Source organism: Dermacentor andersoni, chromosome 5 (genome assembly GCF_023375885.2).
Source record: "Dermacentor andersoni chromosome 5, qqDerAnde1_hic_scaffold, whole genome shotgun sequence".
Taxonomy (NCBI): Eukaryota; Metazoa; Arthropoda; class Arachnida; order Ixodida; family Ixodidae; genus Dermacentor; species Dermacentor andersoni.
In genome coordinates this window covers 128,571,650-128,598,274 of record NC_092818.1, presented here as the reverse complement: position 1 = coordinate 128,598,274, position 26,625 = coordinate 128,571,650, and the positions used below count along the sequence as shown (strand labels likewise).

General features: G+C 44.5%; 2 protein-coding genes across 6 annotated transcripts in view; one reads left to right on the top strand and one right to left on the bottom strand.

Annotated features, from left to right (window-relative positions):
* The window catches only part of LOC126531136 (glutamate receptor ionotropic, kainate 5-like), a 193,160-nt gene that overhangs the window by 113,321 nt on the left and 53,214 nt on the right, over window positions 1–26,625 (bottom strand). The window lies entirely within an intron of this gene.
* On the top strand, window positions 10,746–24,737 carry LOC126532071 (probable serine carboxypeptidase CPVL). The gene is made up of 8 exons (XM_072288120.1): window positions 10,746–10,819; window positions 13,327–13,373; window positions 15,429–15,631; window positions 16,513–16,612; window positions 18,130–18,515; window positions 18,714–18,717; window positions 22,876–23,396; window positions 24,053–24,737. Exons 1-8 carry the CDS (start codon window positions 10,746–10,748, stop codon window positions 24,506–24,508), a joined length of 1,791 nt encoding a protein of 596 aa, XP_072144221.1. The 3' UTR covers window positions 24,509–24,737.

The following is a 26,625-nucleotide window of genomic DNA, read 5'->3' as shown; positions in this document are numbered from 1 at the left end:
CTCCCCATCGTTGACAGTGCTCTGAGAAATTATCCCTTTCCGGCGCTGTGTGCACTGTGCACAATGTGCACGCCAAGATAGTGCATAAAAAACATCACTGAAGAAAATACGAGATGAAAGGGGGTTAACCCAGGGGCCAGATTTTTATTAATCATGTCATGAGAAGCCAACAAACAAAGGCACCAAGGAAAACATAGGGGAAATTGTACTTACTAATTGACTTAAAGATATGATAAATTCATGGCAATGAAAGTGGATGAAAAAACAACTTGCCGCAGGTGGGGAACGATCCCACGCCTTCGCACGCGTAATACGTAGACGTGGGATCGTTCCCCACCTGCGGCAAGTTGTTTTGTCATCCACTTTCATTGTCATGAATTTATCATCTCTTTAAGTCAATTAGTAAGTACAAGTAATTCCCCCTATGTTTTCCTTGGCGTCCTTGTTTGTTGGCTTCTCATGATATGATGAAGAAAATACAGACAGTTAAAGCACGTCGCACAAATCTTGAAACCATTTTCATTGAACCAGTGCTGCAAGTTTGAACAGTGTGTGTAAAGTCCTTCGGTAAAACGAGCTGGAATGTAGACGACTGGGTATTGGGCTCTCGGTGTCAGTATGACATAATGTAGCAGGTTCATTTTCATGTTTTTACAATGTTTTACAGCAAGTATATTATTCAAGTGGCTCGACAGATGTTTACAAGTATGCTAAATATGAAACAGTTGATGTTCTCACACCTGAAGTTCCTGTAGATAGTTTTAGAGCTCGCATGGAGTCAACGTTCTGTAACTTCTCATAAAGACATGTGGCGAAAAGCATCCTTTCAGTGAACAGAAGCTATTGTAACCTCAAGGGGGTCGTAAAATAGTTACGTTATAATATTCACAATTACGCAGCCTGTCTTTCATGGACTTTTTCAAAACGCAAAGTTTCGGAAGACCTTCAACATCTCTTGATTTACTGAACTTTCTGGATTCGCATTCCTTGTTGTCTTTTCAAGGTTTATGTCGCACATGCGCGTGAACCTTGAGAGAATAAAGAGTGAAGGAAAATTTTATATTTAGCCTGAATGCCTCGCACGCGTGTTTTTAACCGCCTGTTCTAGGTTGGGCCAACTGGCGGGATACCTATTCGATAGTGCCTCTGCCGACGTCGCTGGTTATACAGTTTGCGACAGTTCTCGCATGACTGGCCGTGTACCTGACGGCAAAGTGTGCAGCTATACCCGTCAAGCCTCTTGAGTGAGTTCGCATTCTCTCGTGTAACATAACTTCGTCACGCTTGCTCATAAACCGACCAATTTTCGGAGCGCTGCGCTTTCAAAGCGCTATAGTTTTTCTTCGTCAGCACTTCTTCGTCAACAATGCTTACGATGTTCGTGTCTCGTATAACCTAAGCGTAATACTTCTTACTTTTGTGCGTAAGACCACTGCGTACTTCCTGATGTTATATGCATAATCTAATTTAGATGTGTCATCCTGAGATTACAGTACGTACGGCAGCTACAGGTTTAACGACCACGCAAACATTTCTCAGACCACTGAAGAGCGCTCAGGAGCCCGAACAGAAAAGTCGCACGAATTCTGATCAACCCTGCAAAAGTGTCTTGAACTTGAAGAAAGAACGTGCCGCAGCTAACACAAACAGCAGCAGTCAAGTGCAGTCGTGACATTATTGGCACGCACCTGTTTGTCACCATGCCAGTTCAAGTTGGAATCGGTTGGCGCAGCACAGGGGTAATTGGAGATCGGAGGGAGAGGGCTTCGCCCTGCAGTAGACTTAAAATAGGTTGAAGATGATGAGGCTCAATTATAGTTAGGTTAGGCTAGATCCTTCAAAGTGAATTCGAGGGACCATCTGCAAACTAAATTGTCTTAAATTAACATTTCAGAAATAAAACGGCTCTGTTAATTACGACAGACTTTTCTTTGTGTTTATCTCCTTCCCGAAATTATGAAGTCCGAACAATTACAACAGGGAGTCCGCGGGACCACCCACACTAACGGAAGACGGTTTGTTGGAAATGAGAAAACACCGTACTCTCTTCAAACGTATACCTTACGAACAAACCCGACAAGAATGTCAGAGGCCGTTGCACATTTTTATCAGCAACTGCGCGCAGCCTGTCATTCCGAACAATGCCTATGGCTCTATGCTTATCAAATTTTTCCGCTTTCGATGTTCTAACGGATGCAGTTTACAGAACTGCGATACCTGTTTTTCCCGTGTACTTATATTCAGGGGCACGTTAAAGAACCCCCCGGTGGTCCAAATTTCTGGCGTTCCTCATAATCAGATCGTGGTTTTCACACGTAAAATGCCATAATTTGATTATATGTTCTTTGTCCCCAGCCACGAATTTGTAAACTTCTTGTTTCCATTTTTTTCAAACTGACCAATTTTCGAAATCTTATTTTTAAAAATTGAGGCCTTGAATCAAAATTCAGCTCGAAACAGTCACTAGAAACTAACTTTCCCCTGAAAAAGCACAAGCTTTATTAAAATCGACGTAGTGCTTGTCTCAGAAAAGTGTTTCTGCGTTTTACGTGCATTTGGGTAGGCGGCATCGGAGTTGGGCCCGAGCTGAAGCTAAGTTTACTTCCGTTTGAACATTGCTTCGTTTTCATTGTACCGCAGTTCTGAATGGGTTTTACTTCTGTAATCCGCTGCAACGCTCTGCTGTCTGTTGTAAAAGCGAGCAGAACCCCCATAAAGCTATCCCTCAGCGTTTAGTCCTGCCTCCTGTTTGTGGGTAAACATGATTGATTGATTGATTGATTGATTGATTGATTGATTGATTGATTGATTGATTGATTGATTGATTGATTGATTGATTGATTGATTGATTGATTGATTGATTGATTGATTGATTGATTGATTGATTGATAATACTACCCAGAGTGTTGTGCTTGCCTTCCGATTTGGCTTATACAGAGCCAAAGATATGGGGGACGTAAAGAAGCAACTGCCTCTAAAATTTGTCCAACCACTTCTCTGGCACAACATTCAACACACACACCGCGCACACTTATTAAAAAATGACTTCTGCCGGCTCAGTGCGTTCACAAAGCATGCACACGATACAACTCCACAACAGCCAGTGGAAAAGATCGTGCGCCGCGAGGGTAGAAATCAATTGACTAATACCATGTGACGGGAGATGAACAGTGCTCACGGAATGAAATAGGACACGGAGCATTTAGTAGAACCCTACATATGTGCAAACTACGCGAGAGCACCATGTCATGTCGCTAGGAATTTGGTCACCAAACGTGACGAGGACTCCGGTGTAAGCGTTCGCGCCAAAATTACATCGATGTGACACGAACTGCAGCCGGTTGAAACGAAAGTATGCGCACTACTGACAATTCGCACAATTGACGTGTTTCATTCCGTGAGCACTGTACATGCGAAGCTCGTGGGACAGGGATGATCAGTCGCTCTGGATTTCAGATCTACGTAAGCGAGGTCACAAATTACCACGAACGTTTGTTCCAAGAGCTGACCTGTAGGAAAATACTTTGATTATTAAAACAAATTATGGGGTTTTACGTGCCAAAACCACTTTCTGATTATGAGGCACGCCGTAGTGGAGGACTCCGGAAATTTCGACCACCTGGGGTTCTTTAACGAGCACCTAAACCTAAGTACATGGGTGTTTTCGCATTTCGCCCCCATCTAAATGCGGCCGCCGTGGCCGGGATTTGATCCCGCGACCTCGTGCTCAGCAGCCCAACACCATAGTCAAAAATATGCTTTGATTATGCACATAACAGTAAAGTAAAATAAATGGTGATGCGTGCGATTCTTCGTGAAAGTTTATCTCACATACTTATCAGAATGGCAACATGTATTCGTTTATCGAATGCGATTAGTTCAGTTGTGTACATTGTGTCTGGTGCTGGCGGAATGTCGCTCAAAGCACTATCCAGGTAATAACATTCCTCAAGCTCGTGCAGTCGGAGTCCCTACAGCAAAATGGAGAAGTGTGTTCCTTCCATATAACGAGGACGTGGAAGTCGACACATGTTGTGCGCTGTCACAGCAAGTTGGCAGGGGATAGCACCATTTTTCGAATAGTATCTGTAGGTATCTTTACAAGAAGTGCGCTTCCTTTGTGTGCACTCGCTCGGCCATGCGGCTTAGAAGGTGGGGCTCAATTGCAAGGATGAGCACGTACCACCTAGACGATATCAAGCCTTGCTCCGGGTCCACGTGATCGCCTGAAACAGCCTGAAACCTTGAGGTATTAAGAATCCGCACCTCAATATTTTGATGGCACAATAACGCAAGGCCTCTTGGACTGCCAGAGTTGAAGCATTTGCCCTACATTCTCCTTCCATAGGTGATTTTATTTATTTATTTATTTATTTATTTATTTATTTATTTATTTATTTATTTATTTTAACGTCCGAAAGCAAGTCTGATAGAGAGATGTTGTAATGGAGGGCTTCGGATTTATTTCGATCACCCATGATTTCTTAACGTGCGTGCACATATATTTAAGTATACACGAGCGTCTTCTGCATTTCGCTGCTATCAAAATGCGGGCGTTGGAGCCGGGAGTCGAACCCGCGACCTCGAGATAATCAGCAGAACGCTGTAGCCACTCAGCTACCACGGCGGGTCCTTTCAGAATCACTAGAGGTAATCGTGACGCCAGACTTGAGTCATCGAGGGTGGGATAATAGCCAAATATTAGGCGACAACTGAGACACTATACCTGACACGTCCTCGTCGTTTGTCCGATACGTGTTTGTTGCACCCTCGCAGAAAAATGTTTCAGCTACAACATAGTTCACACGGTCTACTGATGGCAGTTAACAAGCAAATTATATCGTGTCAAATTAATTGCGGTTGTTGGCTATATACATCAGCTGCTAATTCTCTTTGGTGCTTTACCTGCAACAGTAACCGCGTATGTAATTTGTTTGTCACATATAGCTTTCTTCTTGACCTTAGTTTGATCCAAAACCCTTTCAAGAGCGCGAAATAGAAGCGATCAGTGGATAAACAGGTGAACTTGTGCCGTATAGCACATTTCTAAACAAATTTTATCTGCGGAAGGTGAGCCACAAAGATGTCTGAAGCCAGGTCTAACTGGAATTACGTGTTCCCCACTATTTCCAATGATGGATCAGCTAGCTACTTCCGTGGACGATAAGAATAGTTACTGCAGTACTTTTCTATTTTTTTTTTGGGGGGGGAGGGGGGGAGGGGGCAAAGACGCGTGATATTTTCACCCGCAGCATTTTCGAGGGTGAAAAGAGGAGGTAAGGGAGCCTTGTTGATTGTTTCTCCCGGATTATTGTAACCCAGAAGAAAAAAAAAGACTACGATGACAATACATAGAACTTTACAAAAGATGAATGGAACCTCCCTAAGAGACAGCTTTCTAATACATGGGTCATATCCCAATACTTTTCCATTCAATTAAGTAACCTCCGCTCCTTTGCCGATTCACTGCGCGGCTCCTCGCTACTTCAAGCTGAATTTGTCTAGCGGAATGGTTTGACATTTGTTGACGTACATCGAATGGCCAGCCGAGATGCCCTCTAGGAATGCGGTCGCCCTTTGAAGCAGCTCACAATAGGCCTAGCTGTTATCGATGACTACGCGCTGTTCTTCTACGGCGGGTGCCCAGCAGCAAAGATAAGCAACAAATTTTCAACCAGCTGATGTGCACCCTGCCAGCGAAAGCGCAACCTTTATAGCGAAGGTTTATTAGGAGTTTCACGGGCAAAAACAAAACAAAAAAAGCATGGGCCAGTCTTGTTTTTATCAACGCCGTTCTCTAAATTATGTTGTTTAGAGTCCAAAAACCGCAGAGTGTGTTATTTGGCAAGCCGTATGTACTACGAGGCTCCGTATTAACTTTGATTACCGGGAGTTCTTGAACTTGTCCCGAAAGAACTGTACAAGAGCCTTTTCGCACTCTGATACGATCGGAATGCGGCTGCCAGGACCGGGAAACGAACCCGCAACCTCGTGCTCAAAACCGTAACGCCAGAGCTGCTGAGCTTCACGCGGCGGGTAGTGCTGTTGTCTGCTACAGTGGTGGCCGCGGTGTGAACAGCTGTTTGCAAAAGCCCGCGCCACGGCTTTGCCCGGGCAAGGTCTCACATGCGACAGCGGATATCCCCTACTACCTATACTCGCGTTTGCTGCAGTTCAACGCGCTACCTCCTTTCTCTCTCTCTCTCTCTCTCTATTTGCCTTGTCTCATGTACGCCAACGGTGATTGCTAAGTACTTGGTCAGTACAACCAACCTAGTGTTCCCACTATCGAAACTTCCTCTTTTTTTTTTTTTTTTGCCTTGTCTCATGTACGCCAACACTGCTTGCTAAGTACTTGGTCAGTACAGTCAACCTAGTGTTTCCACTATCGAATAAAACAATTTTTCGTAAGTTATAATAAAGTTTGCGGCGTTAGCTAAGTCAGCTAATCCCGAAGATTCCACGTGGTTTTAGTTACAGTGATGACTCTCTATTTCAGCACGACGTCAGTAAAACAGAAAGCACGGTGTGCTTCCAAATGTTTAAAACATTTAGTGCAAAGTACCGTCGAATGATAAGTTACTGAGTGGCTGCCCGGAAACGGGTGTGCATGAATTGTAAAACTGTGGCATGAAAAGCACGCAAGCGTAAACAACATTTATGGCGTGCACAGAACTGGTACGTGGGCCCTGTATGAAAGAAGACTGATTAGAACGCGCGGCGTTTATTGAAGCTGCTCTGCAAGACAAGGAATTCGTATAACGTTCATTGAGAAATTCAGATTCCTAAGAATATCACGGTTAGAATTTCGCCCAAATGGCTTCAAATGCATGCATACAAAGCCAAAGTAAGTATTTAAGAGGAAGCTTCAGCTCGGGCCCAACTCCGACGCCGCCTATACTCAAATACATGTAAAACGCAAAAACACTTTTCTGAGATAACCCCTGGACCAATCCTAACGCTTTTTTTTTTTTGCAATTAAAAGAGAAAGTAAAATTCTAGCGTCTGTTGCAAGCGGAATTTCGATTTAGGGCCTGAATTGTATCGAAAGAATTCTCAAAAATTTCAAAGTTCGAAAAAGAAATAGAAGCACGAAGTTTACGAATTAATAGCTCTCCGTCAAAAACAGATATCGCGGTTCTGTAAACGGCGCCCATTAGATCATTCAAAGCGGACAAATTCTATATGTCAAGTTATATATTACGTGAATTTCTTTACGTTGTGAACAAGGGTTCTGCAAAAGCTGCATTTCCGCACTACTAATGTTCTTTTTTTTATATTTATGTGTAACATATCAATTTTTTCCGCTTTAGATTTACTATTAGGTGCAACTCACTGAATTGTTATGTCACTTTTATTACTTAGTTACATAGTTGTAAACTTGATAGTTTCGCTTTCTGAAAATTTTTTATTTCCGCCACTTCTTGATAAAAAATTGACGACCTAAATCAAAAATTCAAAACCAGCAGTCACAAGATTTTAAATTTCTTTTTATGCAACGAACCTCGTCAAATTTGGTGCAGTGGTTGCCGAGAAAAACGACTTCTCATTTTATATGTACTTAGATAGCAGCACCCGAGCTAAAGCTTCCTGTTGATTCACTTATGCAATCATAGGCTCAACTGCTTGGAATTTTCAGGCGTACCGCCTGAAAATTCTGGTTAGTTGCCGCCAAAAAAAACTTTTCTGTCTAATCTTGACCGAACTCTTGAAAAAGTTGTATTTGGCGAAAGCGCTTGCAGATGAAGTGCTGTTAACAAAAATTCAAGAATATCCTCTCATCCTGAAATGAACCTTATTTTGCTGATAAAATGCACATTATTGAGTATTCACGAGTTGTTTCGGTACCTTTACGGGAAATATCGCAATAATTAAGGTTAGCACCAAAAAAAATCATTGAAGTGTGCTGGTTTTTTTTTTTTTTTTTGCCCTCATCACCAATTATTCAAGAATGCCATAGCTAGCACTGTCTAACTAGGAACCTTTTTCTTCACATTGTTGAACCCGTACTCACAAACGCCATAGCTAACATTGTATATCTAGGTGCCATTTGTTAAATAGTTCTGTATATACATATATATATATATAATTTTCTGCACTAGTAACTCCTGTTTGTTGAATTTACCCGTTTTGCATGTAACCACTCCCCTCTATAATGCCGTAATGGCCCTGAGGGTATGATAAATAAATAAATAAATAAATAATGACATTTTTCTCTGTGTGCTGTGGCATCTATGTGCAGGAGTGTGTTTCTTTTACTAAGTTATTACCGATTTTATAAAGACATGTCTTTCGTGCGTTTGGCATCGCCTAACACTTCCTGCTTTTACTATACTTCTTGCAACTGTTTTTTTTGCTTTCTGTTATCTTTCTGGCAGGTATGTTTTATTTTTTTGTCATTTGTTTCGCCGTTGTTAGTAAACACTAAACGTAATTTATTGTTTTTCGGTATAACCTAGTTTCTTGAAGTAAACAAATAAACAAATGCCAGAAAAACCCGTCTACGATTATAGACTAATGTGTGCGGAACCATTCGCATAGCATACATGCTTTAGTCAACTGTCATTGCAGCCGAATGAGCGGCGCTAGACGGCGCATTCGTTCGTTGGCATTTGCAGCCAAACTCACTGCGCGTTTATGGAGACCTTGTCGTGACATAGTAAGCGCGAGTAGTCTTAATGAGGTGCGGGAGCAAGGAAAAAACAGGACCAACCGTTCGAAACCATAACGAAGAGTAACGCTTTATTCACAACACACAGTGCACGTGGACAAGCTGGCGCCACAAGTCAACCACGATTACAAACGCACTATAGTAGCAACCACGTCATATCCGTCTTTTCAGGGTTGAGCGCAGAGGAAACTAAACGCACTACAAATTCTACCGCGTCAACATCCTGTTGCTCATCAGTCCGCCCAGCAAGTGGGCTTCTTGGTCTAGTTGGACCAATTGGATTAAAGAAATGATAAAGCAATGGAAATGATGATGGATGAAAAAAATGTAATGCGAAGACGTGGGACCCTATACGGGCGTTGGATCGTTACCCACCTGCGGCAGTGACAGTGACAAGAACTTTATTAGAGTGTCCTGAGGAACTCGATTGGGGGGACCGAAGGCTCCCCGATCAAGTTGTTGGCTCCGCCCACGACGGGACAGGGAGGTGGTGACTCTCCGCGACGTCGCGGGCCCTCTGGGCGGCCTGTAGTTGGTTTGTGAAATCCGAGCTCTTCAGCAAGGCGTCCCACTTGGACTTGTTAATGAAAGTCGGAGCCCGCGTTGTACGGGCACAGCCAGAGCATGTGGTCGAAGGAGCAGCACGCATGACCGCATTTCGAGCACGATTGCGGGAAGTTCGGGTCTATCCAACTCAGCGCTCTAGGGGTGAGGTAGGATCTCGTCTGTAAAAGTCTGAAAGTAACAGCCTGAGCCCTGTTCAGTTTCGGGCTGGGGGGAGGGAATTTTCTCCTGCTTTGTCTGTAATATGATGTAATTTCATGAAAGGTCGTAAGATTATCTTTGAAGGGGCAATCCTACGGGAGAGCCGGACCGTTATCTCGGGCGCGGTTCGTGAATTCACGCGCCAGGCAGTTGGCCCGCTCGTTAGGGTTGCAACCCGCTTGGTTAGTTACATCGTTCACGTGCGCCGGGAACCACGCTAATGTATGACCTCCAAATACCCCCACCTGCGGCAAGTTGTTTTTTTTTGTCATTTCTTTAATTCAATTAATAAGTGAAAGTAATTTCCCCTATGATGTCTTTGGTGTCTTTGTTTGTTGACTTCTTATGGTATGATTAATAAATATCGGGCCCCTCTGTTCCCTTTCTTCTCGTTCGTTACATATCGAGGGTCTCGAATTCGGCGACATTGATGCCCTCATGTAGCACGTGTGGGTTTATTGACCAGTTTACTTCATCCAAAAAGATCACGTACTCGTGACGCCTGCGGCAGAACGAATATTCCACATCCGTCGCCATGGTTTGTGACTGGTGGCACTGGCTAACACTCCCAGGGTTTGCTCTAGCAGTAAAACAAAAATACCCCAGAAAGTGGCTGGGAAAACGGCACCGCGGTAGCTCAATCGGTGGAGCATCGCACGCGTAATGCCAATGATGTGAGATCATTCCCCACCTGCGCAAGTTGCTTCTACATTGATTTCTATTTCCATTAATTTATCATTTCTTTTAATTTAAGTAGCAAGTAAAAGTAATTTCCCTATGTTATCCTATGTATATTTGTTGTGTTGTCTTCCTTATATACATACTATATATATATATATATATATATATATATATATATATATATATATATATATATATGAAAGAGAATACAGGAAGTAGAGAGAGAAACTGCGCGTCAACAATCAATAATAATGACGTTGTTTGTTAAGAAACGTGTCAAAAGCTTCCCCGGAAATCTTTGTACGTAGGTGAACTTGTCAAGTAAAACGAACTCTCGTTTTTGTTCTGCGTTGTACATGTTTTTAAATTTAGCTAGCGGACCCGGAGGTACACGTTGGAAGCATATGCTTCCTGTTACCACATTTCACTTCTATATGGGCAAAAGCGCTATGAATGATGAAAACTATTCGAAAGAAATGGCGAATGAGATGAAAAAAAAAGGCCAAACCAACGGTGGATGATGTATCGTCGCACCTGTAATTTTTTCCCCTGTATATTAACCTTCCGCTCGAGACAAAATTGTATTCCTTCAATGAATTCCGTTTTCTGCGTGTCACTCTGTGTCAGTATGAGACCTGTGCTCCTGCTTCTGCTGGGCGGCATTATTTCCTCATCTGGCCTCTACGCAAACGGCGAGCATGGGTAAGTCGTCGTTTCTTGTCAATAACGCTGTAACTATCAGACAAACCGCAAAAGTGACATCTTGACAACTGCTTTCGATGACCGTCATAAACGACGCTCTGCGAAAGTGTTTTAGTACTGAGTACATCAGAAATTCTAACCTCCTGCAACCCTCGAGGGTCTTGTGCCAGCTTTTAAACGGCTAAAGTACTGCCAAAGCACTTCACTTTGAATGCCAAGAGCACTGCGACTAGGTTTTACGAGAAGGTGGCATTCCAGCATTCGGTACGTTTCGAGATATTACTACTTTTCAGCATTTCAAGTACCTGTTTTTGTATCAACAACGCTTCTTAACTGCTACAAATTTGTGGCCAGTATTGTCACTCGTCCCACTTTTCCAAGAATAACTACACAATCGTCATTTCGGGGCATCTTGTTTTTGTCTTTGCTATCACCGTCATTTGTGATTATTATCTTTTATTTAAGTCCGAAGCGGGCTCTGGTACACTGCTCTGGTCACTGCATTTTACTGTGAAATGTTCTGGCAGCGTCGTGCCAACTCTTCTACACAACACACATGCATGTCCTGTTTTTTCGTTACGCGTGCTGAAGCACAGAGAACAAGTACCAGTCCTTACATCTGTGTTACATTTCTTATTCTACTCTTCAGTGTGTATAACAAACAGCATAAAGCAACTAGAGTATTGCTCACAAGTAGAACTGAGAATTGTGCGCAGTTTGTATTGCGCCATCCTTTTACATCTTCTCTCGATGCGACCTGTTGTTTCTGTCGTATAGTAAGATGCAGAGAAAGGAAATGCACTAGAGTAACATTATGTCTACCACGTCTTTCGAAGTTTGTGCGCGTGATGTAGGTTAGAAGCCGCACAGTCTGTTACTCTGTGACATGATGTATCGTGCAGAACAGTGTAGATTGTGCGGCGTGTCTTCTGGGCACTGGGTGGACACATTTTAACGCGATGGCGCTAAGGGCCCCGTGTAACAAAAAATTCCGGTGTCGGCGCTTTGCGTCGGATGTCGTTTGGCGAAAAATCATTGCGAACTACAACCCCACAGGCCCTCCGCGTGGCGCAAAGGCGTTACTTAAATATTTGAATTTCTCGAATATATGTAAGAAAAATCGTAAAGTACAGCCTAAACACAACCTACAGACATAAAAGCGTCGGATTGTAACTTGAATATACCCGAAAACGTCATTCCGTTACGCCGAAACACAAACACACACCGCTTTTCCAGCCTTTCTACCATTCATAGGGCGGTGCGCTGCGCTCGGTTCCTTGCAACGATACCGTCCAGGTGGCGCTCGCCTCCACGCATCTGCGGCCCAAGCAAGAGTCCGCGTTTTTACCAGAAAGTTTGCCTTCGTTCTTAGCGTTCGGCGCCCGCATTGCCCGGTAAACGTTACGCTTAGATAAGCTGCAGTTGCCGGAAAGCGCGAGAAGCAGTCAGGGATATTTGAATGCTATCGCATTCCACTCTTAAAGCTGAAGCTTAAGCGTCCTCCAAATTTTCTCCTAGTGGATGTAATGTAGAAAAGGCTAGCCCTCGAATTGGAAAACATAGGGCTGTTAAAGCATAATCTGCTTCTGTACTCTGACATGCTCTATTGGTTAACATCTGCATTTGTTACTGACTTTGATGCTCTGCTCGTTACGTATCTATCCACGTATTTATCTGCTAGTTTTCAGTTGCTGATCATTGTAATTTTTTTGCTACGTACGACAAGCATTCGTACCCACCACAATTGCTGAAAATTGGATAGGTGTAAAGTTTATGTTAAGCAAAAGTTGTCAGTACATTCAAGACTGGTCTTCCTGCTATTAACGTGCAGCAATTTACTCTCAAGGTTGCTTTAGAAGCACTGCTAAATAATTATGGCCTCTGCGAAGTACAGAAGGCATTCACGGAAATTTTTGTTGAGCATTTGTCTTATTCCTAATAGCAGGCCTGCTTAACCTACAAATGCAGTGTGCTTGACTGAAATGCGACTTGCGCTGCGGGTCTTCATTTTCGCAAATGGCTCTGGCCAGCTACCGCGATATTCACATGTAATTCACCTTATACCGCGTTGCGCTGCTAAGCCCGAATGCGCGGGATGAAATCCCTGCTGCGGCGGCTCCATTTCGATGGAGCCGAAATGCAAAAAACGCACGCGTGCCGCGCATTGGGCGCACATTAAAGATCTTCATGTGGTGGAAATTAATCCGGAGTCCCTCTCTACAGCGCGCCCCATAATCACACCGTGGTTTTGGCACGTACAGCCTTAGAATTCCCGTCATTCAACTTAACGATGTTGCCATTAAAGAGGGTTCCAACGGTTTGGTCTTGAATAAAGGGCATAGCGAAAAGTAAGGTTAAAGAAAGCCAACGTAGTGGCTCAATATGGCGCTCTTGTGACGATGTTCTGCTGAGTGCCTATGCACAAAAAATACACAAGATACAGTCGAAATACACTCAATACGCAGAGTTCTTCATATAACCCCCTATAAGGCACTTTTTCTTTTCAGGTACCAAGAGGCATTGCGAAGTGATGGTAGCAAAGCTGAAAGTGGAGGTAAGGAGAACATTAACCTTGCCTTCTAGCAACTATAGAAGGCGCTTATTGATTGCGTTAAGGACAACAGTAGGCAGAGGCAAATTTAAAAAATCATAGAAGCTACCTTCGTTTTTACCAATTGCCAACCAAGGAACTCGGTTGGTGGCAGCTCAGGTTGAAATGAGTGAAGGTTGAACATGTGTATAACGCGCAGCATATACAGCATGTACAGCCATCCTGAGCACATAACAGCCCAATTGCGTTTGAAAGTCATAAACGATGACGTTCACGCCACAAGTTGTCTTTTAATAGTTTAATTGGTGCCGATCAATGTTCTGACTGAATACTAAGCTATACTAAATTAAGGTTATAACAAAAATGTAAAATGTTCCGGAAAGTGACGACGAATCAATTCAGACAAAATTTTGAATTGGACTTTTAAAAGTCAACGTTCGTGTTTGACGTGAATGCCTACGCACGGCACCACCTGTCATGGCAAGCTGCACGAAGCCAAACAACAGGATGTGCGAACAGTGCTATCGCGGGAATACACAGAAAGCAGGCACTTTTGCTTTTGTTGACTTTCAACAGATTTTGTTACGACGAAAGTAGTGAGCTTCCATCCCACAGCGAGTAGACGCGTCTGCATAAGCAGCGTATGTAACACAGCCCCGCAGTGACTATCTCCGTAGGGGAGGCTCACAGACTACGTATAGTTTAGGTGCGTGTGTGCCACCACGTGAAGGCTTGAGACGCCGACGAGGCCCACGACGCTTCTGCCGCATCGCAATCCCTAGCGACCGTTCTCTCCGAGTAATGGCAAAAATCATTCGAAGCCCATGCTTTGCCATAGCACAAGCGTCAGAAACGCGTGTCCGCCCACCCGCGCGTTTCTAATTCGTGTTGCACCCATGTGCCCAGATGAAGCTCACCTATGATCATGTATCGAACATTTTATGGCCGTCCGTTATAGTCGACTAAGATAAACAGCTGCACTTTATATGGCGTGCTTACGCACTATTTGTACAAAACGCAAATCAGTTCCGCGGAAGCCCGCAATGAAGAAGAATGAAATATTGTCATCCACCCGCACATGCACGCAGCTACATACGGATGGATGACAATTTTCCATTTCATAAAGCTTACTCCCCGCTGTGGGCTTCCGCTGAGTAGAACTGCCACATTCAGTGTCCCTGTGTCTCGACTTGTCAATGAATTCACCCTCGCGCGGCGATCTGATAGCCTCTTAATTAGCTCAGATAACAGAGACCACACCGAAAAGGTGTTGGTCCCGTGTTCGATTCCTAGACCAGGACGAATTTTTCTTCAACTGAGAAGCTTTCTTTCTGAGTATCCCGTGTGGGTTTCCTTCGTAGCTTCGTTCTACATACGGGTGGGCGACAATTTTCCCTTTCACATATATATTCGTAAACATCGCTTCTTGCTGTCCAATAGTGCAAAAATTTTATTTTCACCGAATACTGACAGCTGTTATAGGGACACTAAAGGAAATTAATAAGTCGAGCTAGGTTGAACAATTAGGTTTCTGTAATAACGAATTCATCATACGTAGCGAGAAAATAGCTTTTGTTTTTGATAAAATGACGAAAATTGAAAATTGTAGTGGAGCCACCTGTTAAGAATTATGGTAGCTTTCACTTGACGTCAGGAATGATTGATTCGTCTAAAGCGGCTGAGAGGTAGGTCAGGTGGAGATTGTGTCGTCTCACCAGTCTTGGAGCGGACGGTTACAATTGAGGAGCAGCAGCGGTACCCTCGGCAGCGATTTTCTGCAAAACAAAGTGCAATATTGGCAGAAAGAGAACAACGGTAAACTTCTAGACGAATAATTTATCGATCTAGCTCGGCCTAATATTTTCCTTTAGTGTCCCTTTACCCACTCATAGCGGGAGCTGCGGCGTTTCGACAGTCAACATCTTCCATCCAGAGCTCATTAATATAGCGTAGTGAATAACCATGGATGTTCGCATACACAACTTTCGCTAATCGGTCTCCAAGCAAATTAGAGATACGAACGAATATAAGATCATGATATTGTTTTGCTTGATGCAGGTGACGTCACAAGTCAAGGCGATGATGTGGGAGAGCCGCTCTTCCTGACGCCTCTCATTGAATCTGGAAAGTATCAAGAAGCCTTGCATAAAAGCAGAGTAGGCAAAATCGGCAGTATTCCAAATGTGCTCAGCTACTCGGGATTCATTACCGTCAACAAGGACCTGGGCAGCAACCTCTTCTTCTGGTTCTTCCCTGCCATGGTAAGTGACACACAAATTCACAATTTTGGGACCGATTTCACAACACTTTTAGTTCGTAAGTGCTCTTTGCTACACGACAGCCGCCTTCGATAATAATGTGTCCACCATAAGGACCGGCTGAAATATTTCTTACGAACAGTCCTAGCGTAAGAGGTTTTTGTGCATACGTGTCCTGGCCTTTATCGAATGCAGCAATATGACGATGCAACAGAATAGTGTTTGCCTGATCTCGCTGGATGCGTATTTGAAGACAAGTTCTCCAGCACAAAACGCTCATATGTACATCAGTTTCCTCGCGAACATTTCTCTTTGAAACGTTTTCTTTTCTTGGAATCACTTCTCTCTGAAACGTTTTTTTTTTTTTAATAAAATTACACTTAATTCATTAAAGGCAATATTTGCACACGAAAAGAATGCTGCGTCTATCCTTTGTCAATGCCGGCTTTTCAACAATTTAAGAACTGAACTTTCTGGTCAGCAGGCCACTTCATCATTATATTTTATAGAGTTTACATAGGTGGCAGCCTGCATGAACACCGTGTTCGTACAAGTTAACCAAAAAAAGTTATCAGAGAAGGATTATAAAATGTAACCTGCGTTATAAGTAATTAGACATAAATAAAAAGATCATGCGCACGGTTAGACCCCACTTCATCTTCATATTGAGCGCATAACGCATCTGCATCTTCACACAACCTACCAACACATCAGGACATCGTATAACGCATGCACTGCGACATCTTTGCCTCGCAATGAAGTGAATTGCGGGCACTCCGCAAGCTCATCGCTGAGAATGATGGCAGTGTTTAGTGTCCAGGCAATCATACCAGGAGGAAAGGCGTGACAGAGTGCTTCGCGCCTCATTCTTGCATTCCTAACAGGCACTGGCGTGCTGGAATTGTGGTGACGCACACCGGTGGCATTGCAAGACACGCTCAAGAAGAAAAATTGCCGGCGTCGATCGCCAGGCGAGACCAGCCTGTAGCTACAATCCAACACCACGAAGACCACCGGAGAGAGCCCAGCCAAAAAAGAACGCGCATTATGTACAGTCCCTAGAGTAGCGGGCATTGTAAAAACGTACCAGCTCACGCGACTCCTGAAGCTCAAGGTTGCTGGTAGCTGCAGCATTTAGCATTTGGGCAATCAGCATCACAAGTGGTGCACAGCGGTGTGACGGAAGGGGGCACGCGGGAAAATACGCGTAGATAACACCTGCTGTAGTTCATTTGCAGCTTGCAGAAACAAAGCCCGGAATTTTTTAAGCGACGCTATCTCTACCTTTTTTCCAGGGTTTGGCATTCGTCGTTTCTTCCTCACCGGATATTTGTGAATGTACTCGTATATAGACAACTTTGGTCACTGCATATGCGCTGGCCGCTGTTTCGCCGAGTAGACAACCGTGGCTACTGGGTACGCACCCGAATAGATAACTTGCTGCTGGCTATGGTCTGGCCTACTAGACAGTCTGGGTCACTAGGTGAGTACCACTGCGCATGTAGGGCTCGGACACCTTCGGCACTGGGTATAGTCAAGTGTTCGACGAAAACTCGTCTGGCGAGGAAACATAATGGTGCCAAAAAACGTGCACTCGCCAAGAATGAAATAAAAAATAAAAATGAAGAACCGAGGTTTCGAGCCCCGTACGGGTCCCTTGATCACAATGAAGATGTAAGCATGGGCGCGCGGCTATTTATGGGTGAGGTGGCGCAGTGTTCGGGTGTATATCTCGGGAAGATTACCCCGCGTCACGGAGTGTGACACACTCCATGACGGAGTGTGATGTGTCATACATCGGCGAGAGCGGAAATTTTAAACGGCGCTTGAGACAACACATGAATGACGTCGCCAAGGGCCACACAGCCGCGAACGCCCTGGCGGAGCATCACGAACTAACCGGACACATCATTGACTGGGACTCGGCAGCCATCATCGCAAAAGAAAAACACATATCTGCCCATTTGCTTTTAGAATCATTTCGCATCCAATCAACTAGACACACGATAAACAGGACGCGGGGAAATCTTCCCGAGATATACACCCGAACACTGCGCCACCTCACCCATAAATAGCCGCGCGCCCATGCTTACATCTTCATTGTGATCAAGGGACCCGTACGGGGCCCGAAACGTCGGTTCTTTATTTTTATTTTTTATTTCAGTCTTGGCGAGTGCACGTTTTTTGGCACCGGCACTGGGTATGTGCCGCTGCGTGTGGGCCCATTCCTAGCCAATCCCCAAGAAATGATGTGCCACAGCGATATAAAAGGTATAAAAGCCCTAAATGTATTTAGATATGTGTCTTACTGCTCAGTTCACACACCTCTCATCAACATTCTTATCCTGGCAAGCAACATGCATCACCTTCGTCTTCGCGACGTGAAGCTGCTAACAGCTACGTGAGACGAGGGTAGGGTCGTGTCATGCGCTACTGCTGCTACCTCGCTAACCAAAACGAGCTTCGCGTCATATAGATTCCGACATTGTGTTGCATCTAAGTGCATTCTTTTCTTTTTTTAATTTTTTCCTCGCAGGAAAGCCCCGAGAATGCGCCCGTGTCGCTGTGGCTTCAAGGGGGACCCGGAACATCTTCTCTTTTTGGACTCTTCGTCGAGCACGGTCCTTACTTTGTGGACGAGAACGGCGTCGGGCAGCTGCGTCCAATCACGTGGACGCGCACCATATCGGTTCTGTACGTGGACAACCCGGTGGGCACCGGCTTCAGCTTCACACAGAACGAAAGGGGCTACGCGCGCAACCAGTCGGACGTGAGCCGGGACATGATTGAAATGCTGCAACAGTTCTTCACGCTGTTTAGTAACTACTCCTCCAATGATTTCTACCTTTCTGGGGAATCGTACGCTGGTGAGTGCTGGTTTGAAAAAGTTTGAATATTAATCATAATGACAACGAAGGCGGAGAGGGCTAAGATTGTGTGCATGCACCCAAGTGGGCAGCTAATCACATTGAGGTCTGCAATAGTCAATGTGTCGCATCTGTTTTGAGCCCCAATTTCTATTTATACATACTCATCTTTCTCCCTTGTTATCTCTTAAAATCTTATTGCCCTTTTCCCCGTGCAGGGTAGTAAACCAAATTTTTCTCGTCATCCTCCTTGCCTTTCTTTCGTTTCTATTTCTCTCTCTCTCTCTCTTCTACACTCCGCAAATAGTAACGGGAAAATAAACTTGCAGTAGGCAGAGGAACGCATGATTGAAGGAGTGCTGAACTTTCAACTCAAATTTATGCAGGGCAACAGGAAACAAGGAAAATTATTTGTCAATTAAATCTATCTAATAGGCATGTGGGGCATAAAATTTCCCGAAGTCTGGTGAAGCTCTTAGAAAACTGCAGTCTAGGCAAGTAATAACCTCGCCTTCCCGCCCTTTTTCCCCATTTTTTTTTATGTTCTTGAACCCCTATATTTTAAAAGTCATCACTGGTATCTCAGTGACGACGGCGAAGCACCTGACGTGTAACATCGCGGTGGCATCTACCGAAAGCAGCGCGACTCATGAGCGCTGCCATGGCCCTCCATCCTACCGCAAAAGCTAACGTCTTCCAGTGCCTTCCAGTGTGAAGCCAGCGCGTTTTTCGACGCTGGATCACACTGGGGACGCTCGCGCTCGCTGGGAGTCATTGGGACACTGGCGAGAACTCTGGACAAGAGCTGGGTCGCACTGTACGAGCCGCTGGTTACCCTGCCATGACGCTGGGGCACGCTGGATTGCGCTGTACAGGCGCTGGTTCTCACTGCAGTTCGCTGGCTCGCACTCGAAGCTCCGCTGGTTGCGTTTGTGCCACGCTGATTCCAGTACGTAAGGAGTATAGGCTGCGCTGAATATTTGATCGGTAGATACGAGCCTCTTGTCCTAAATAACGCTGTATCTTGGGGTCATAAATGCCTATTTCCTGTTGCGTCTTGGAGTAACGGTACACGAACTGCCCCGTTTATGCTTGCATATGTGACACTGAAGACCACTCTCATTTTTTGCATTTCCCTCTTGACTGGATGGATAGCTGTATTCTTGAACGAAAGTATGCAGACGCATATAGCGCCTCATTTCTTAGTAGTTTGTACGCAACCAATGACTGCGAATTGTCGTCGTTGTAGCAGTGTTGTTGAGTCGACACGAAACCCAGAAGTCACTCAGACGCGTTTCGAACGGACCCCAGGAAACGTGCTGCTGATTGATTTTATCGTACCGATAACAAAGCTGAGGCGATCCATGCACTTCCACTTTCCCTACTGCACTAAAAATAATAGGTAAGTGGTTCTGAGGTTCATATACACACGTTTTAGCATTCGTTCCCTTCCACCGATCGTCCCCATAGATCGTTCCCTTCCACCGAAGCTTAGGGTTCGCGTACCCGTCGAGTCCGTCTACATGCTATCGCCCCTTCTGGGCTCAGGAATCAACAAGTCTAACATTCTAACAAGTCTAACATTCACACTTGAGTTTCTAAATTCACAATTTTTTCGTTTCTACAGTGCCAGCACAATAAGCGATGAGCACCTATATGTGACGCGTTATAAACATACGTATATGTGCTTTCGCCTACGCTTCTCTGACAGAGATGTGCGACTACACAGACGTGGTCGATTGAAACGCATTGTGTAACTAAGAAAATGTTGCGTATCCCTTGCGCGAACAGAAGGAAACGGCTATCAAAATCGAAAGTAACAGCCCGTACAGCGTTCCGAGTTGGCGGTTCATTTAGGACTTTTATCGAAGTTAAAATAATAATCGCAAAAGAAAATCAGTGTTGTGGCACTTCCATGCATAATATTGAATGCGCACAACAATTGAAACCGCGCCTGGGTCTTAATATGACAAGCTATTCACATCTTGTGATGTGCTGGCGTGTCGTAGTGGCGAACAATAATACCTTGATTCGGACAAAGTTGGTTCGTCTTGACGGTGTTCATAAAACGCGCTAAAGACGAAGACGACCGGAACACATAGGACAGGAAGGGCGCTGGTCGAATGTAGCCGGTGATGAGAGGATAGAATTCATTGTAGAAGAAATTTGTAGCAACAATACCTTGATTCGGGCGAGTTGGTTCATTTTGACAGTGTTCATAAAACGCACTAAAGACGAAGACGACAGGAACACATACGACAGGATGGGCGCTGGTAGAACGTAACCAGTAATGAGAGAATAGAGTCCATTGTAGAAGAACTCTGGAGCAACAATACCGTGATTCGGACGAGTTGGTTCATCTTGACAGTGTTCATAAGACGCGCTGAAGACGAAGAGGAAAGGAAGGGCGCTGGTAGAATGTAGCCGGAGATGAGAGGATAAAGCCCATTGTAGAAGAACTCTGGAGCAACAATACCGTGATTCGGGCGAGTTGGTTCATCTTGACAGTGTTCATAAGACGCGCTAAAGACGAAGGGGAAAGGAAGGGCACTGGTACAATGTAGCCGGTGATGAGAGGATAGAGCCAATTGCAGAAGAACTGTGGAGCAACAATACCGTGATTCGGACGAGTTGGTTCATCTTGACAGTGTTCATAAGACGCGCTAAAGACGTAGAGGAAAGGAAGGGCGCTGGTAGAATGTAGCCGGTGATGAGAGGATAGAGCCCCCATTGTAGAAGAACTCTGGAGCATCAATACCGTGATTCGGGCGAGTAGGTTCATCTTGAGTGTTCATAAGACGCGCTAAAGACGAAGAGGAAAGGAAGGGCGCTGGTAGAATGTAGCCGGTGATGAGAGGATAGAGCCCATTGTAGAAGAACCCTGGAGCAACAATATCCTGATTAGGGCGAGTTGGTTCATCCTGGCAGTGTTCATAAGACGCGCTGAAGACGATAGACGACAGCAACATATAGGACAGGACGGGCGCTGGTCGAATTCTGTAGCGGGTGTTAGAGGATATAGCCCATTGTAGAAGAAATTTGTAGCAACAATACATTGATTGATTGATTGATTGATTGATTGATTGATTGATTGATTGATTGATTGATTGATTGATTGATTGATTGATTGATTGATTGATTGATTGATTGATTGATTGATTGATTGATTGATTGATTGATTGATTGATTGAGTTGGTTCATCTTGACAGTGTTCATAAAACTTGCTAAATACGAAGACGACAGGAATACATATGGCATGATGAGCGCCCGTCCTGTCGTATGTGTTCCTGTCGTAATCGTCTTCAGCGAGTGTTATGAACGCAGTCGAGTAGTGATGAAGTATCGGGCTTGGGATCTGTAGGTAATGATCGAATCCTGATGGTGTCATTTCTTTTCTCAGTTTTCTATTACTGCACTAAAACGCTCTCTGTTACTTTCTGTATTCAAGAAATATATATACGGGAGCCAGGCACCACGTATTTCTCGATTTAGAGCTATTTTTCGCACCAGTACTCAGCACCTCCCGGATGCCACGCCTGCCCAGCACTCCAATATCCAGCGCGCGACCCTGGGCCGGCATGGCACTGGGCACTGGATACTGGGCTTCGCAATTCGCCGGTATCTCCAGTGTGGAGCAAAACACGCCGGCGAAGATTTCAATGGCGCCGTTGATTCCCGGTGGACACATGGGACGGCTCCCTCATCTGCAGTTCTCGCGCATCTATCACATCGTTAGGGTATTAAGTTTTTTTTTTTTTTTATGTTACAAGCTAAGAGCGCACACTGATGCGTCAGCTTTGTATTTTCGGACCTCGGGTGACGTTCACGTCATGGAGTAACACAGGAAGTGCATTTGCAGCTTCCGCAATCCAACGGCAAGCGTTCGCTCGTAACTGACGCTATTAGGTCGTGATGCTCACGAGTTGGGAAATATTATTGGACACAGGAAACCGTAACGGGAACGTGAGATGACGATATCGGCTGACAAGAGTACACATCCAAAAACAGAAAAGCCTAATCAATGCAGTCATCGTAATTTCAGTGTCCTTCAATAGTTTTTTTTTCTAAAATATGAAGGACCCCGGTAATATCGTCTTACTCAAACGCCTTCCCCCCGTCGACGGTCGGTGTCGCCTTCCACCGCTTTCTTCTCCCCTTTGAACCGAAATGCACCAATTTCCCTGAACAGTTCTTGCCTATTCGTAAGGCTTTTTAACATTCTCCCTGTGTCAACGGCTGCCAGCACTCAAAGCTGCTCCCACATAATATCTCATCATGATTATTTAGCACTATGATCATTACGCACTGATTACATTACCGTCAGGCTGCGCTATCACCGAGCGACTTTGTGAACTCCTGACACGCGTATTCTCTTCGCAGGAAAATATATACCTTCCATTGGCGCTGCCCTTCATAAGTCCAAAGGAAAGCTTCGTGTGCCGATTAACCTCAAAGGCATTGCAATTGGCAATGGCATGATCGATCCCATCACCATGCTTCTCTACGGTGACTTCTTGTACGACATCGGGCTCCTGGACAGATACCAAGCAAGCCGCATGCAACAAGACTGCGACCGCATAGCGGGTCTTATCCGTGAAGAGAACTACCTGGAAGCCGCTGCACTGGCTTACTCAACTGTTTTGGGCGTCGTCACGGGATATCCTTCGTACTTAGGCAATGTCACTGGCTATAAATACGGCTACAACTACCTGCTCACGGAAAAACCCGAATCGCACAGCCGTTACACAAGCTTCGTCAAAACACCCATGGTGCGCCAAGCCATCCACGTCGGGTCAACGCCTTTCAACAAAGCGGCATTGAACGTGGCAGTCTACTTCACCAAGGACCTGATGCATTCTGTTCGAGACAACTTGACTTTGCTGTTAGACAACTCGTACAAGGTACTCCCGTGTAGACATTTTCTGCGCACGAATTGAGCTCTTTCGCCTTATCTTTTTTTCTCGTAAACGCTGTCGTACTTCTTCTATAGCAGTTATTCTTTCTTTAGGCAACTGAGTTTCAGTATTATAAGAGACTGTTAATGCTAATATTTTAATGTTATCATGACTGACTGACTTAATATTCGGGAGGAAGCCCGCATGGAGAATCCGATTCGTATGTGCGAAAGTTACACGGCACTGTGTGTTACCGAACAACGGACTTGCGTAAGCCACGCAGATACCTGATAGTGCATGACAGAATTCAAAAATTTAATTTCCTCCAAGCCTGCAAAGCCAGTCCTTGGCTAGCTCTTATCGAAACAATGTGCACTACGGTTCTTGGTCATCCTCGCGGCATGTCCCACAATTATTTTCTTTCACGCTCCCTGATCACGCTGTCCATACCTTCACAGCGTCTCAAATGGCACGGCTCTGGTATTTCTTCGCCAGCACTAGACAGCTGGAAGAATTACAATCTAAATGAGACGGGCGTCGATTGTGTCACGTTTTGTTTTAACAAGTGCGCATTTGGTAGCTTAATCGTGAATTCTTTCTAGATAGAGAAAACCTCCACTGAGTGAGTGAAGGCCTATCGTAACTCATGAATTAACTAATGGGTAAAGGTTCCCACAAACAAGAATTTTCGTAAGTCCGTAAGACCGCTCTCTTATGACGAAGTAAACAATGAAAATACGTGCTTTTATAACCTGAACTTCTTTCGTTTTTCTCTCCGCCTCCTCTCCCCACTTCTTCTTTTTCATTTCTTCTTTTTCTTTGCTTATTCTCACAAGGTACTCATCTACAGCGGCCCCCTGGACATCATCGTCTCGTACCCTGCGACAGAAGCCCTCATGTACTCCCTGAAATGGTCGGGGTCCAAGGAATGGTCGAAAGCCGAGAAGAAAATTTGGCGCTCGAACGACGGTGAATGTGTGTACGGCTACTCCAAGCACGCCAGAAATTGTAGGTTGGTTCTAGTGCGAAATGGAGGTCACATCGTGCCGTACGATCAGCCGGAGGCAGCGTACGAAATGATCACAAAATTTTTCAACAATGTCCCGTTTGTGAAATAGTAGGCGCATATTGTTAGCAGACCACAGGAAGTCGGGGGCATAAAACAAAAAGGCAAAGTGCGCCAGCTTCGAAGCAGCGTCTATGGCTAATACGAAAAAAAACTCACAAAGGTGACTATTTGGACGAGTTGATATTTCAATTGCATAACGTTGTTTTGACATCAGCGCAGCTCAGAATGAATGCAGGGAAAATGTGGAAAACAAGAACAAAAGACAGGCGGTGTACTTTGGCTCAGCCCCCCCCCCCCCTCCACCCCCACATTCCCCTAGTTTGTTTTTTCTTGACCTTTATAATGTTTTACTTGCCTTCTTTTCCCTGCTTCATAGGTGAGTGAAACACTCTACCAATGTCATTACTAATCGGCACTCATTCTGTACAACGAATTACTAATGTCGTACGTTTTTAATTGGAATGGGATTCGTTTGTTTTCTGAATGCTGGTGCAAATTATGTTTCTTGTATTGTACTATTAATTCTCTCAGCCTGGACCCAGATGTGTCTGCAGCATTGTTCTAAATAAAATAAATGACTAAATAAAGAAATATTTTCTTTACTCATTGTGACTATCATTAATGGCAAGAAAATCTGACAAAATAACTTTTTCTTGTTTATTTACTGAACCTCTTATTTACCAAACCCCTGGGAAGGGGGAGTGCTAAGAGCCCCTTTCTGCATGAAAAGTTAGAACTTCGTTCAGAAAAGTAGCAGCAGGGACACCTTGGAGCGTGATGGTTAGGGCTATATATATATATATATATATATATATATATGCTCACTTTAGGCCATGGGTGTATTCTCACCGCCTTACGAAAATCTGTTGCATTGGCAAAGACGAGCGAGAGAGAGAGAGAGCATCTTTATTGGCAGGCAGAGATATTCGCCGAGACGTGCACACGACCAATGACATCTTGCTCTACACAAGGAGAAGGAAGAGAAATTAAAGGCAAATTTTTGTGAATGCCTCTACCGCGTACATTAATTGGGTTGACATAATAAAGCTGAGCTAACGGTCGAGGCGTGCCCTTAAAGCTTTGCGTAGGTCTGTGCAGCTCTCATGGCGCAGCCTCACAGATAGGCATCGCGCGCAGGCACGTATCTGAAAGTCAACATCGAATGACACGCTCACACAGAGATTAGTGGCACCGTCAGAAACATTCCACTGTCCTATCAATGAAACTGTTCTATAAATGATAAGAAGAGAAAGACAAGCACTGTCAATTATCCTGCTAATTATTGTAGTGTTATTCTACCTATCAGATCAGCATTGATTTCACTGAATTAGTTTTTCCAAATTCATTATTAGCATTGTATTTGTTCTGTCCTGTATTGTAACGTCTCTTAATATTCACCCTTCAGTTGGTCTTACTGCTCGCTCGCATACTAGTCTAGTTATTCCAATATCTTCTTCAGTTTTCTTCTTTAATTTACCTCCCGTTCCTCGTTTTCAAAAAAAAAAGAATCTTCTTGCGCTACTTCCTGCCACCCGATTCTTCGCCTATCCCGCTTAGTGGTTGCGAGCCATGACAGAGGTTCACCATCATCATTCTCATAGTATCGGCATGCATCGCAGTGATCAGGTGTCGGAAAGTTTCAATACGTGGAGATTCCATCGAATCAGTAACAACCTGGACATAATTCAAACACTTCAAGTTTATCTGGAAAAAGTCAGTGGTGTCCAACAGGACAATTAGAGATCATAATTTCCAGGTTACGTTCCCGTGTTCCCCCGCTAAACGTATATTTACAAAGGTAGTGGACTGGTGATATCGCCTTTACACCATTTCTACCAGGAAATACTGGTGACATCGCCTTTACGCTATTTCTACCAGGAAATAGAACTTATTGATCACTGTTTTTTTCACTCCGCCTTCGGTTTACATTGCAAAGGAAAAATACTTGAAGCACCGCCTGGTAACCATGAATTTAATTTAAGTGATGAAATATTACCTATATACTTCGGCACTTCGGTACTGGGTTCTAGCCACATGTGCGTGTTTGACGCAGTGAGTGCTTTCATCACAGCAACAAGACAAACGCGATCCTAATCCCTACTTTCCCTACAATTTCCACTCTAGTTCTTCTAAATTGCTATCATCCTAAATTCTGTAACAACCTTC